The following is a 12,162-nucleotide window of genomic DNA, read 5'->3' on the forward strand; positions in this document are numbered from 1 at the left end:
TTTCTTAGAAAAGAGTTGATCGATTTGCATTAAAAAAATTGGTAAAGTTGAAAATAAACTTGATAAAGTGAGTAGGTTCAATGTTTAAAGTTATATCAGAATATATTAATCAAGTAGAATCCTACAAAGTTTAAAAATAAATAATATTTTATCCTTCAACATAACATCACACACGTATATGATAGCTATATTAAGTATATTTTGTTAAAAGAAATTCGTATTTCATCCAAAAAAAAATTATTAATATTCTTCAAGAATTAGTCACCACAAAAAAGAAGAAAATAGAGAAAATGCAAATAAAAAGGATAAAGAGAAATTCCAGTGAGGCGTGACAAGGACAATTGTGTCATTTGACAAGGGAAATGTGTCGGCCTCTAACTCTAGTTAAAATCCAATTGTGTCATCGAGCCCGGGCCCACCCTGTTTCCGATTCAAAGCCCAAACGCAAATGCGTCGGTGACTCAGTTAACGTTAGACTCAACTCACCTATATATACACCTATACGTACACATATACATTTGCTTCACATTATAACTAGATAGAGAGAGAAACGTGGATTGGTATTTAAGCTGTTGATACCAAATTGAACGCCTCTGTAGCTGGAGAGAGGAAGATTAAATAATTAGAGAGAGAGAGAGAGAGAGAATTAGGAGGAAAGGAAGTACAATGGCGGACTCCAGCGATTCCGTCTCCATCGATATGGAGTCTATTCCGTTTGCCGGCAAGGTCAAACTCAAAACTGCCGCTCGCATTATGCTTATATATACATGTTGTATTTGTATGCATATGCTGCTGAAGTTGTTTTTGTGCATATTTGATTTTGTGAAAAGGTACAACAAGTTATGCGTGTGTGTGTGCGGAAATATTAGCTGAGGTAGCTGCATTTTTAGCAGCAATGCGCGATCTCCAGAATTTTGAAACGGAAGTGTATTTTAAAATGCTTCGGTTTATCATTTCCCGATGAGTTTGTGTATGTGGAGAAGGAGCTTTTTTCGGCAATTTTACCGTAGCATTGATGTTTAGATTGAGTAAGGATCACATTTTGGGAAACAGAAGTTCATTTTCTATAGAATACTCTTATGAAACAGATTTTACTTGTTTTGACAAGTGAATTTCACATTTTATGTATTTCCACCGATCAATTTCTTTCTGGATCATCATGTCCATTTGTAGATGAATCGCTTATGATCATATGTATGTGTGAGTGGCATAAATATGATGAAAAGAATTACGAAAAAGCAAAGAGGAATATCAGTTCCTTTGATTTCAAGTATGCGTACATGCTACAATTTGTAGTTCAGATTCTCAATCCTTACTTAACAAGTTCAAATGTAAATATTATGCCATAATTTCGTATATACTACTCAATTTTTATACATAATCCGCAAAATATGTTTGAATTATGGATCCTTCATCTCAGAGCTCAATAAATTTAGAGAGAAACCATTATTTTTGATGTATTTCTTTGCTTATCGGTGCATGAATAGATTCTTACTGAATATCCTTGACATTTTCTAAATCCACTAAGGAAAGTCGTTAGCTAGAGCTAGCTGGAATTCTTCTTGAAGGACCAATATCAGAGAGAATTCTTGTTTCAAGCAAGTTACACTCTCTAAATAAGCTAGAAAAAGATTCTTGTACAGCATGTGGAATCAGAATTTCGTAGATTGGATTAGCTGGTGGAATATTTTCTCTACTTGACATATTTTTGAGATTAGGTGCCGATCTTGACAAACTTGCTCTTCTCATGTTGGTTTACAGGAGCATATTATCAAGACAGGTCATGGTTCTGTTTCCGTTGCTGTATTTGGAGACCAGGACAAGCCAGCTCTTATTACTTATCCCGATTTGGCTTTAAACTGTAAGGAAACTGAACTGAATTCTCACAAACTGTATTTGTTGATTTTGAACCAATTTTTTGCTGTCTGGTGAATACTCTTGATGATGACTGGAATCTTGCTAATGTATTTTTCTATTCACTTGACAACCTGCTTTTATGCTTCCACTTTTGCTTTAAATTTTGACATGATATTTCTTTTTCACAATGTTATTTAGTTAGATTGACATATTACAATATGCTTTTGGTTCATTATTAGCCTTTTCTATCTTGTTTTTTAATTACAACTGTGAATTATCCAATCTAGAAGCAATTTCTCTAATATGCGCAAAGTGTGATTTACTAAAGCCTACAGCTTATAGTACCTCTAAAAACTTGCAGTTGACATGTGACTTCTTTGTCTGCATGCAACTTAACAGATATGTCCTGTTTCCAAGGGCTTTTCTTTTGTCCAGAAGCATTTTCTCTCCTTCTCCATAACTTCTGTATCTACCACATCAGCCCCCCAGGCCATGAGGTCGGTCTTGTAATTCCTTGATCATTTATTTTAGTTACTTATGAAATAATGCAGCTTCATTGACACTGCCTTCATTCAGTTTTGCTGTGTCTTACCTGGCACTTCTGTCAAGAGTTATTGCAGTTAGGAGCTGATGTAGCTGGCCCTGATGAGCCCTCGCTGACTGTTGATGAATTAGCTGATCAGATTGCTGAAATCCTAGACTATTTTGGGTAATTCAAGTGATTTAGTAATATTGTACCTGCCTGTCCTACTGAGTCAAATTATTAATAATATGTTCTTCTATAAGGATTTCAAGCTAACTCACACTCAATCTATCTCCAGGCTTGGTTCAGTTATGTGCCTGGGTGTAACAGCTGGAGCTTATATTCTTACCCTTTTTGCTGTAAGTCGTTCTCCTTCATCTGTTGCATCCGTATATCTGTTCATTCGTATTGGCCAACAAAATCACGTGCCGCATTATTGCAGCTAAAACACTCACGACGTGTCATGGGTCTTATTCTTGTTTCCCCTCTGTGCAAATCACCATCTTGGACAGAGTGGTTATGTAACAAGGTTCGCTACTTTTTTGTTTCTCCTTGTTCGCTCATGTTCTAACTGTGCAGAACATCTGGTACATGATTTCGAAAACATAAAAGAGATTACTAGTTTCACAAGAATGCGAACTGTAGGTGATGTCCAATTTGCTTTACATTTGTGGCATGTGTGGCATAGTAAAGGAGCTGTTGCTCATGCGTTACTTCAGCAAGGTCTGTCTGGATTCATTTTGTTAAAAAATAAAGGATTCATTTTGTTTTAAAAAATATGCTATATATGAACCTTTTCAATGGCGTGCAACAGGAAGTTCGTGGTGGTGTTGATGTACCCGAATCGGATATTGTCCAGTCTTGCAGAAGAGTTAGTTCCTTGCTTTTTTTTTCTCAACACATCATGATTTCACATTTCTAAGTTTCATATAAGTAATTAAATTTTGAATGTTTGCAGTTGTTGTGCGAGAGGCAGAGTCCTAACGTGCTGCGTTTTCTTGAAGCTATCAACGGGTAATTTCCCCAACCATTATCCTATCACAAAATAAACGCTAGTGGCAGTCAAGACTTAAAAACCCAAAAGAGTGTTAAACCTTATCATCTGCTGTCTTGCAGGAGGCTAGACATCAGCAATAGCTTGAGGAAATTGCAATGTCGATCCTTAATTTTTGTTGGCGAAAACTCTCCTTTCCACTCTGAAGCTCTTCACATGACGTCAAAGCTGGACAGAAGATTCACAGCCTTGGTTGAGGTAAGCTACAACCTAAACCATCATCTTAGCCGCTCTCGTGTGAAATCGTCATGTTCACCTCTCACACGTCGATTTCTTGCAGGTTCAAGCATGTGGCTCGATGGTCACAGAAGAGCAGCCTGACGCCATGCTGATCCCACTGGAATACTTCCTCATGGGCTATGGCCTCTTTAGACCATCCCACTTGAGTGTAAGCCCAAGAAGTCCGTTAAGCCCGACTAGCATTATTTCACCTGAGCTTTTCTCACCCGAAAGCATGGGGTTGAAGTTGAAGCCAATAAAGACGAGAATCCCGGGCCAAGTCTGAAGAGGAGGAAAGCGTAGACTGGCCAGATTTTTGTAAACTATGTAACGAAGGTAAGGAAGGAGCTACCACGTGCTCGAAAGAAGAACTATAGCAGGGGAGGAAGTCATAGGAGGCTTGTAGATAAAAAGGCTATATATACAAATAATTAGCATCATGTTAGCAGATGAATAGGTTAAGGTTAAACAAATTTTCTTTAATTTTTTGGATTTTTCTCCCACTTGTACTCTAGAAAAAGAATTTAGTGAGCTATTTTTTCTTTAATTTTTTGTATTTTTCTCCCACTTGTAACTCTAGAAAAATAATTCAGTAAGCTATCCTTGTACATCATTTCAATAATAAATTATCGACGCAGGGAATATTAATAAATGGAGGGCGTTGTGTTTCAATATCTACCATTTAGTTTATCTTTGTATTTATTCTTGGCATATTCTTTTATCATTGTGATTTGTGAGTGTTGACACTATTTAGATGTGATATATAGTTGGATCACTCCCCATAGAAAAAGATTAGATTCTTTGCCAAGTTGGAATAGTCATCAATGGCAAATCATGCATTCATATTCTTAAAGCATGTTTAGTAGAGTAGATAACTCATCGAGGATCTGACTCTGATACCATATTGAATTACTATATCTCGTCTAGAAACTGAATACCATTCGAGATTTCACAGCTTGGTCCTGATTTGATATCATATCGAACTACCATCTCTTCTAGAAACTGAAATATTATTCGAGATTCCACAACTTAGTTTGTTCTTTCATAGCAAAACACTGGATCCCAAAGCTAGAACATGTACAATTTGGATGTAAAAATGGCATTTAGCAGTATTTACGTTAAATACCTTCTTCATTCGTCTTCATCTTCGTCGTATGCGTTAATCCACATCGAATCTTCTGCTATCAAATCGCAGAAGCTTCCTGTGGACGATGCCACTGGCATCTTCTTGGTTTCTTGGGGCCTTCCTTCTATTCATCTCTGCATACATTTCCTCTATCATCGGCTTCCAGAGGCGAACGCGGGCATTTATAAACCAATTCGATACCTGTTAAACATATATATATACATATCATCAAACCATAATCAAGAAAACATTGCAAAAGAATTTCTCATCTCATTGCACCTGGCTCCTTGTTAGGCCACTTTTCAATGCTAGCAAGTGCTTCTCCGCATCGTTTGGATACCTGAAATTTTCGGAGCATTTTAAGAGGTTATCTGATTATGTAGTATGGGAGACAGAGGGGGCGGGCTTACGGGTGTAGAAAGTTCTGGAACATCCATGCCCTGAGCACGGAGACGGATCTCTCGGGGAGGCCTCTCTGAGGCCTCCAGAGCTGGTGATCCCTCTTCTTGAGGTGCTGGAGTGCCCACTGCTTCTGTATGAAGGTTGTCTCGAACGAACTGTTTTCTCCTTCATCGCGTCGTGCTGCTCCCATTGCCAAGATGTGGCTGCTGATCCTCTCCCGAAGGCCTCTGTACATGGCAGAGACCGTGGGGAGGGTGAACCGGGCGTGTAGGTTAGGGTCCAGCTCGGTCACAGCGTGGAATGCAGAGACGACCGTGTGGATTTCGTCTATGCATTGGTTGTATTGATCATCGACCTATGTTACATTGAAAGCGTAAAATGGTAAGAATCAAGAAACAGTTGGATGAATGGAATTTAGTTTTTTTACCAGTTGAAGTAAAGACATTAGATGCCTTTTCTTGAATTCATTGTTGTTGTTGTGAGAGACGGAGTTATGTTCAAGCCAGTCCGAGCAGCCAAGGCTCGTTCCGTTGCAGTTTTCAAGCGCGTAGCAGGCAAACTCAGCAAGTATCTCCTGCATTGGCTGGAAGAAACAGGATCCAGACAGCTGCGTTGCATTGCTGCTGCTGCACGACGTGTTGTCTGATCCAACGTGCAACGATGAGTAGCTGCTCAGCTCAGAACCCCCTCCTACGCGGGGATGAGACGTTGCAAGGCTCAACGACAGCTCCTTTTTGAAACGAGAAGGCACGGGATTAGGGTTGAGCCTCTCGTGCTCCATCAACATCCACTCATTCATCATGATCGGGCTAGGCATGCCTCCGTTGAAGTCCCATCTTCTGCTGGCATCGTAGGGAAGGCCTCCGAACCCGGGCTCAAACGTCGAACTCACGCAAGCATTGGGGGATTGAAAGGTGTAAGAGGCACTAGGATTGCTACTAATCCCCTCAATGTACTTCCCGGTGGTCCAAAGCCCGTCCCCGACACAGCCTAAGGGGACCTTGTCCTCCCCGAAGGCTGGGGGCAGGGGAATTCCCGCCATGATACGGGTCTGAATATGCCAGTTCACTAAATCCGAGTAACTGGGGGAGCTCAATGCCGAGTGCATCAAGCTCCCATCTGCTGCAACAGGGGCATGTGGTCCCGTTGCAGCATCTGTTTGCATATCGAGTAACCCTGAAGATGCAAACACACCATACATCAATAGTTCAATTAATGGTTGATTTAGTATTAATAGTTTTTGTTTCTCATTTTTCTCAACCAAAACTAAAATAGCAATCTATTCATTTCTCAAAGGGACAGCTTCAATCTTGTAGTATTTCATTTCAATTAGCTTTTTTTGGGAGACAAATGCATAATGATAATCTCATAGTATAACATTTCATTCCCACGTGAAAGAGTGCTTAAAACTACAAATTTATTTATACATATGTGCGAACACTAAACTAAAAGCGATACCTCTTCATTTATTTAGCTCAATCATATAAAAAAAGGAAGTATTTTTCAAACATTATATTCTAAACACAAGGAAAAAAACTTGTGAAAGAGATGAGATCATAACGAAAGAAAAAGAAAAAAAAAAGGAGCAAACCTTGGTATCCTATGCAATGAAGAAATGATATCTCAGGTGAAATGCAGTTTCCCCTTCAAGCAATTGATTGCAAAGCAAAGTATAAAATAAAATATAAAAAAATAGTTTTAGAGGGAACCAAATGATAAAGAGCCAAATAAAAGTGAGGTTTGATCTTTAGTGATCAGAGCCATATGTAGGAAATCATTGGTTACCCTTTCTTCCTAAACAGTGTAATAATAATAGGTTTAAACCAACAAAAGACTATTCCTTTCTCTCTTTAAAACAAGCTCTCGTGTACTAAAAAACCCCACCACCATTATGTGCAAACAAGACAACAATGAATAAAAGGCCAAAACCAATGAGCTGTTTTTCTTTTCTTGCTATCATAAAAAAGAAAAAGAAAAGTGGGATTTCATTTCATCCAAGAAAAGTTTCAAAGCCCAAGAAACTGATGGATTTCAGAGAGGCTCAGAAAGAAATCAAGAATCGTTTACAACAAATCTCCTCTCTTTCTTAAAAGAAAAAGTTAGATAAATAGATATATAGTGAGATACAAAGCGAGTTATTAACCAATTAGCAGCATTTGAATTACTCTCTTTAATGCTATATTTATTTATTCAAGTATTCAAATTTTTAATGCAATATCTATGAATTGGTGGATAGGAATATTAAAATGATATATTTACTTGCTCAATCTAGTGTTTACATTGCCATTTAATTATTCTGTATGGCTTTTTCATAGGGCAAGGGCCCGTTGTATCAGGGCAAGAAAATGATGTATTACTATCAACAAAAATTCAATGATAGCAATAAAATATCAATCTTAAATTAACTAAAATTACTAATATAGCCTTCAGATTCAATATACTATAAAAAGTCAGAGGATAATTTTGGAATTTCACACTATAAAGTGATACTCCCTCCGTCCCAGATAATTCGTCTCAGTTTTCCATTTCGGTCCGTCCCATATAATTTGTCGCATTTCACTTTTATTATTTTTGGTAGTGGACCTCGTATTCCACTAACTCATTCCTACTCACATTTTATTATAAAACTAATATATAAAGGTAGGATCCACATTTCATTAACTTTTTTAACCCACTTTTCATTACAATTCTTAAAATTCGTGTCCGGTCAAAGTGACCTGAATTATCCGAAGCAGAGAGAATAGTATATAACATATCAAACAAATGTTATCAAGCACTATAGATAATATAACATCAGTTCAAACGCTATAAATAGAATTAGAAAAGCAAGAAAAATATTGCTGCAAAATGACTGTACTCTTGTCTAAATGAAATATAAAATTCAATTGAAACATGTCCTCAAAGGATAGGAATAAATAAGCACATAAAAGAGTTGTGGTGCTATGCATTCTGCGTTTTACTACTTTGTTTGATGCTGCAGTTTCACTCATTTCTACTGCAGCTTTTTGAGGGCCCCACTGTTTTGAATAAATGCAAATGGCAATGATGGTAAGAAACAAGAAATGTGAGTGGTGAGTGGTGAGTGTTGAATGAAATGGGCATTTTGTTGAAGGGAGAAGAAAAGGTGTGGAATTAAGTAACTAGTTCGAGATGAATTGTGAAATGTGATGGGAAAGAAAAAAACACACTTTTGGGGGATGAAACGAACAAGTAAAGGGTTAAGGAAAGTGAACAGAGGGGAAAGTCTGATGCCACTGCTGCACTTAACAGCAGCAGTTGTGAAGATGAAGAAAGATGAGAGAGAGAAAGGCAGTGTGCAATGATGACGCAAGCAATATTGGGAAAATCTTTGACGGATTTCTATGGATGGTAATGAGAAAATTTTAATTTACAAATATATATATATATATATATATAGAATTTCGGCATCTCGTGGTATATTGCAAATTTGAAAATTCATCCCGTTATTCTTACCGTAATCTTTTGGTAAGATATCTGAATAGTGGTCGAAGAGTAAGCGAGATGTGTTTGAAATAAAATTCCCTGATCCAGAGAATCCATTAGACATCGGGTCTAGGAACTTAGAGAATTCTTGGGTAACATGTCGTTGGGCATACAATCACTTCCTTCATCCTTCAAAACCCTCAACTCGCTATAGCTAAAAAGATTAGTACAGGGAAGCAGAGATCGAATCCACAGAGACGGATGTGTAAGAAAACATGTTCAAAGACCTGGAAGCTATTTTTGGCTGCTGCCACGCAATTTTTGAGATTGAGCTTTAATTCCTAGACTGGGTAAATGAAATAATTCACTCTAACAACTAAATCTAGGCAGGGACATGCATAATGACTAAAAGTATCTGAAATGACTACTTGACTGGGTAAACAACTTCCTAAGTTAACCTAGACACGGGAAAAGAGAAACGTAGGGACCATTTCCTAAAACGGCATAGTACGACTGAAAAAAGCTGCAAATTAACTAACCTAAGGACTAACTAACAGCGACATCATCTTCTCTAATTTTTTTCACGAAACAACCGGTGAAAAAACAGAGCAAACAAAGATCGAAGCAGGGCTGACGAAATTAAACCGATGGACACAAAGAACGACTAAAACTAACACAGATGCATGACTACTTGACGAGCCATGTAAGTAAATAGAATTCAAAACATCATAACCATGCAAATGCGAACAAATCTATACGCCGGATGCTTCATCCACTCCGGATCCAAGCCATCCACAACAATCAAACACCATTTCTATCTCCGATCTTCACAGATTCAACTAGATTCAACCGATCAACCACAATCTCCAAGCAATTCAAACTCCAAACTCAAATCAACCAACAATATCCACCAAAGCAAATAAATAAAAGGACAATATCATAACCGAAACCAAAATAGAAATATCCATAGCAAAATGCGAAGTGTCTAGCGAAACAATAACAAAGCATAACCGAGCTTCGAACATCGAAGACTCGGGGAAATAGGGAATGTAAAGCGAAAAGCAGTAAGGATTGTATCTTCGCCTCCGTAGAGACAGTGTTACACCACAACTAGATCCGAAAGAGAACTCCCCAGAATGAATCCCCTCAAGTGTGTGTAGAAAAGTAGAAAACTAAGCTAAGAGCCGAAAATGAAAAGAGAGAGATATATCCTTCATGTTTATCGCGTGCTCTTATTTATAGTGGATAGAGCTTCTAAACTGTTCCTGTGATTCTCATTTTGCCTTCCAATCAGATGCTCCTCAGTCTAGTAACTTCTCCTTCTTCCGCTCATTTTTCCCGCCAGCTTCTTCCTCCAGGCAATCTTCGTCTTCTTCCTGGAGCTAGCGATTTCTCTACACACCTGGCTTATAAAACCCTGTTAGACCCAGAAAATCACAAAATTTATCCCTATAACCAATGCATGAAATTAGTCTCCTATTGTACCTGGATTTCGATATTTTCAATATATTCCAAATACGATAAAGACAGTATTTAATTATTTTTTCCCGCCCGTAGCTTCACTTGCAACTATGATAAAATGAAAATGGGGTTTATTGTTAAAACTTAAAAGATAAAAAAAAAAAGAGTATATTTTAAATTTTCATTTTATTTCGTGAATTGTTGTGATAATTACTTCGTCGATTTTGAGATTCGTCGAGCTTCCGAATCAAAATATAGTTCTAACGAAAACTAAAAACATCGTTAATTTGATGAGGAAAATCGAAAATAGTTTTGATATATCGAAATAAGTAGTACACTAGTCCATTTTACAAATCATTTCCAATAATTAAGTGTTAAACTCAAGTCTAAAGTTAGGCTATCATTGTTGGAGCATGACATAAGCTAAAATTGGATGGAAAAATACCAATACTTGTTTTTGGATGAAATAGACTGCCTTCAATTGTAGAGATGTTTATTATTCGATTAATCCACGAAATTCCTTCAAAAGCGATGGAATCCTATATGAATTTCATCTACCAGAGTCTTGCACATCACCCTGGCTAGATTGAGACCTCAAGTCCCTTCCATATTATTATTTCTCTAATTTTTGCATTGCACTATAATTCCTATAACCCTGCAGGCTTCATCCAGATCCAACTATTAAATTGCACTATTCACAACTACAACCTATTTTACTCGTAAAATAGAACACGTTAACAATTAAAACACGGAAAATTCATTGTTCAATCGAAAATAAAAAATTACAAACCCTATAAATTAAAAATTACAAACCTTAGAATATAAAAGTTACAATTCCTAGAAAATACAGTGAGAAATTGGTTAAAATGTTGAACAAATAGTATATAAATAGGCAAAATTTCGAAGAAAAAAAACGAATTGGGGGTTCGGGTCTGGCCCGAACACCCCATAACCTAGGCCGGACCCCCGACCAGGTCCGTCCCGGGAGTCTCCAACGTCAGGCCGGACGGCAACCAGGCACGGCCCAGCTCCATCCCCTCTCTCCTCCAACGCGCAGGCCGCGGGTTGGGACCCAGGTGCGGTCTGGCCCGTCTACGTTAATGATGCTCTAAGGAGTAATAAATAATAGTCCCTCTATCCCAAACAATACACATATTTCTATTTTTAGTAATTTTTTTCTCTCTATCATTCAAACACATTTTTCTCTCTCCAATTAAATATGCAACTCTCTCTTCCATTAATACTTGTTCTCTTTCTAATTAACCACCTAAAATGTGCCGACTAAGAAATATGTCATTTTAGTTGGGACGAATGAAGTACTACTACTATTCTAATTACTCATTCTGGAGATGTCAGTGTAGCCCGGAATTCGTAGGCTAACATGAATATCACACTCACTTTTGAAGGTTAGCGTTGCAAATTTCTAACTCAATAAAATTACTATATGATTAACCCGCAATCCGATGGGTTGGCCTGGTAGGTTAGACCTACCCCGAAACTCAATATTTATGGTTAGGATTGAATACTTATAATCCAATAAAAATCACAACCCAATTAATCTATACCTAAATAGAATGGACTCTAAAACCTGCTGGACTGACCCGATTAACATCTCTTTATTTATTCAATCTACTAGTATCTCCCTAGAATGCATAAAGCAAACATACAAGGCAAACCGTACTCCTAAAGTAGGATTAATTTATATTTTGTACAAAATCTTTGTATTGATAATTTATGCAAGACAGATTTCAACTCTTGTCACTCTATCAATAATTCAACCTCAAAATTTATGCGTTTATTCACTCTTATAGCTCGAATATTGGGTGGACAGTCATAGCAAAAAAAAAAAAAAAGAGCCTAGTAAGCGGGAATGGATACATAATTTTACAGAAAGAAAGGGGAAGGGATTAGCCGAAGAGAAAAGGGTATTGCAATAAGTGAGGTGGAGGGTTAATGATGTGGTATTTTAATTAATTAAACTAAAATGTTATTGATTGCCACCTGGATTTTAATTTGCCACGTTGGTTTTGATTTTTTGTCGTTGAAAAATCAAAATAACCCAAAGTTCATTTATTT

At 37.4% G+C, this 12,162-nt stretch overlaps 2 protein-coding genes across 3 annotated transcripts; one reads left to right on the forward strand and one right to left on the reverse strand.

The window, feature by feature from the left end:
* Positions 1–527: 527 nt before the first annotated feature.
* On the forward strand, positions 528–4,325 carry LOC125215393 (protein NDL2-like). Of its 2 annotated transcripts, none has more exons than XM_048116798.1 (11): positions 528–726; positions 1,762–1,861; positions 2,257–2,354; positions 2,469–2,566; positions 2,679–2,739; positions 2,823–2,909; positions 3,026–3,103; positions 3,195–3,251; positions 3,339–3,394; positions 3,497–3,632; positions 3,715–4,325. In XM_048116798.1, exons 1-11 carry the CDS (start codon positions 667–669, stop codon positions 3,937–3,939), a joined length of 1,056 nt encoding a protein of 351 aa, XP_047972755.1. In that variant the 5' UTR covers positions 528–666; the 3' UTR covers positions 3,940–4,325. The 2 variants fall into 2 exon arrangements, with proteins under 2 accessions (XP_047972755.1, XP_047972756.1); XM_048116799.1 differs by having other exon boundaries at positions 2,478–2,566.
* Positions 4,326–4,649: 324 nt separating this feature from the next.
* LOC125216610 (homeobox protein ATH1-like) lies at positions 4,650–6,813 on the reverse strand. Its single transcript, XM_048118361.1, has 5 exons — positions 6,773–6,813; positions 5,609–6,357; positions 5,190–5,536; positions 5,059–5,119; positions 4,650–4,980 (listed from the first exon to the last, which is right to left on the reverse strand). The coding sequence occupies exons 2-5, from the start codon at positions 6,344–6,346 to the stop codon at positions 4,813–4,815; spliced, it is 1,314 nt and encodes a 437-aa protein (XP_047974318.1). The 5' UTR covers positions 6,347–6,357; positions 6,773–6,813; the 3' UTR covers positions 4,650–4,812.
* Between the last annotated feature and the right edge of the window lie 5,349 nt (positions 6,814–12,162).

Source organism: Salvia hispanica, chromosome 3, assembly GCF_023119035.1.
Source record: "Salvia hispanica cultivar TCC Black 2014 chromosome 3, UniMelb_Shisp_WGS_1.0, whole genome shotgun sequence".
NCBI classification, from domain to species: Eukaryota; Viridiplantae; Streptophyta; class Magnoliopsida; order Lamiales; family Lamiaceae; genus Salvia; species Salvia hispanica.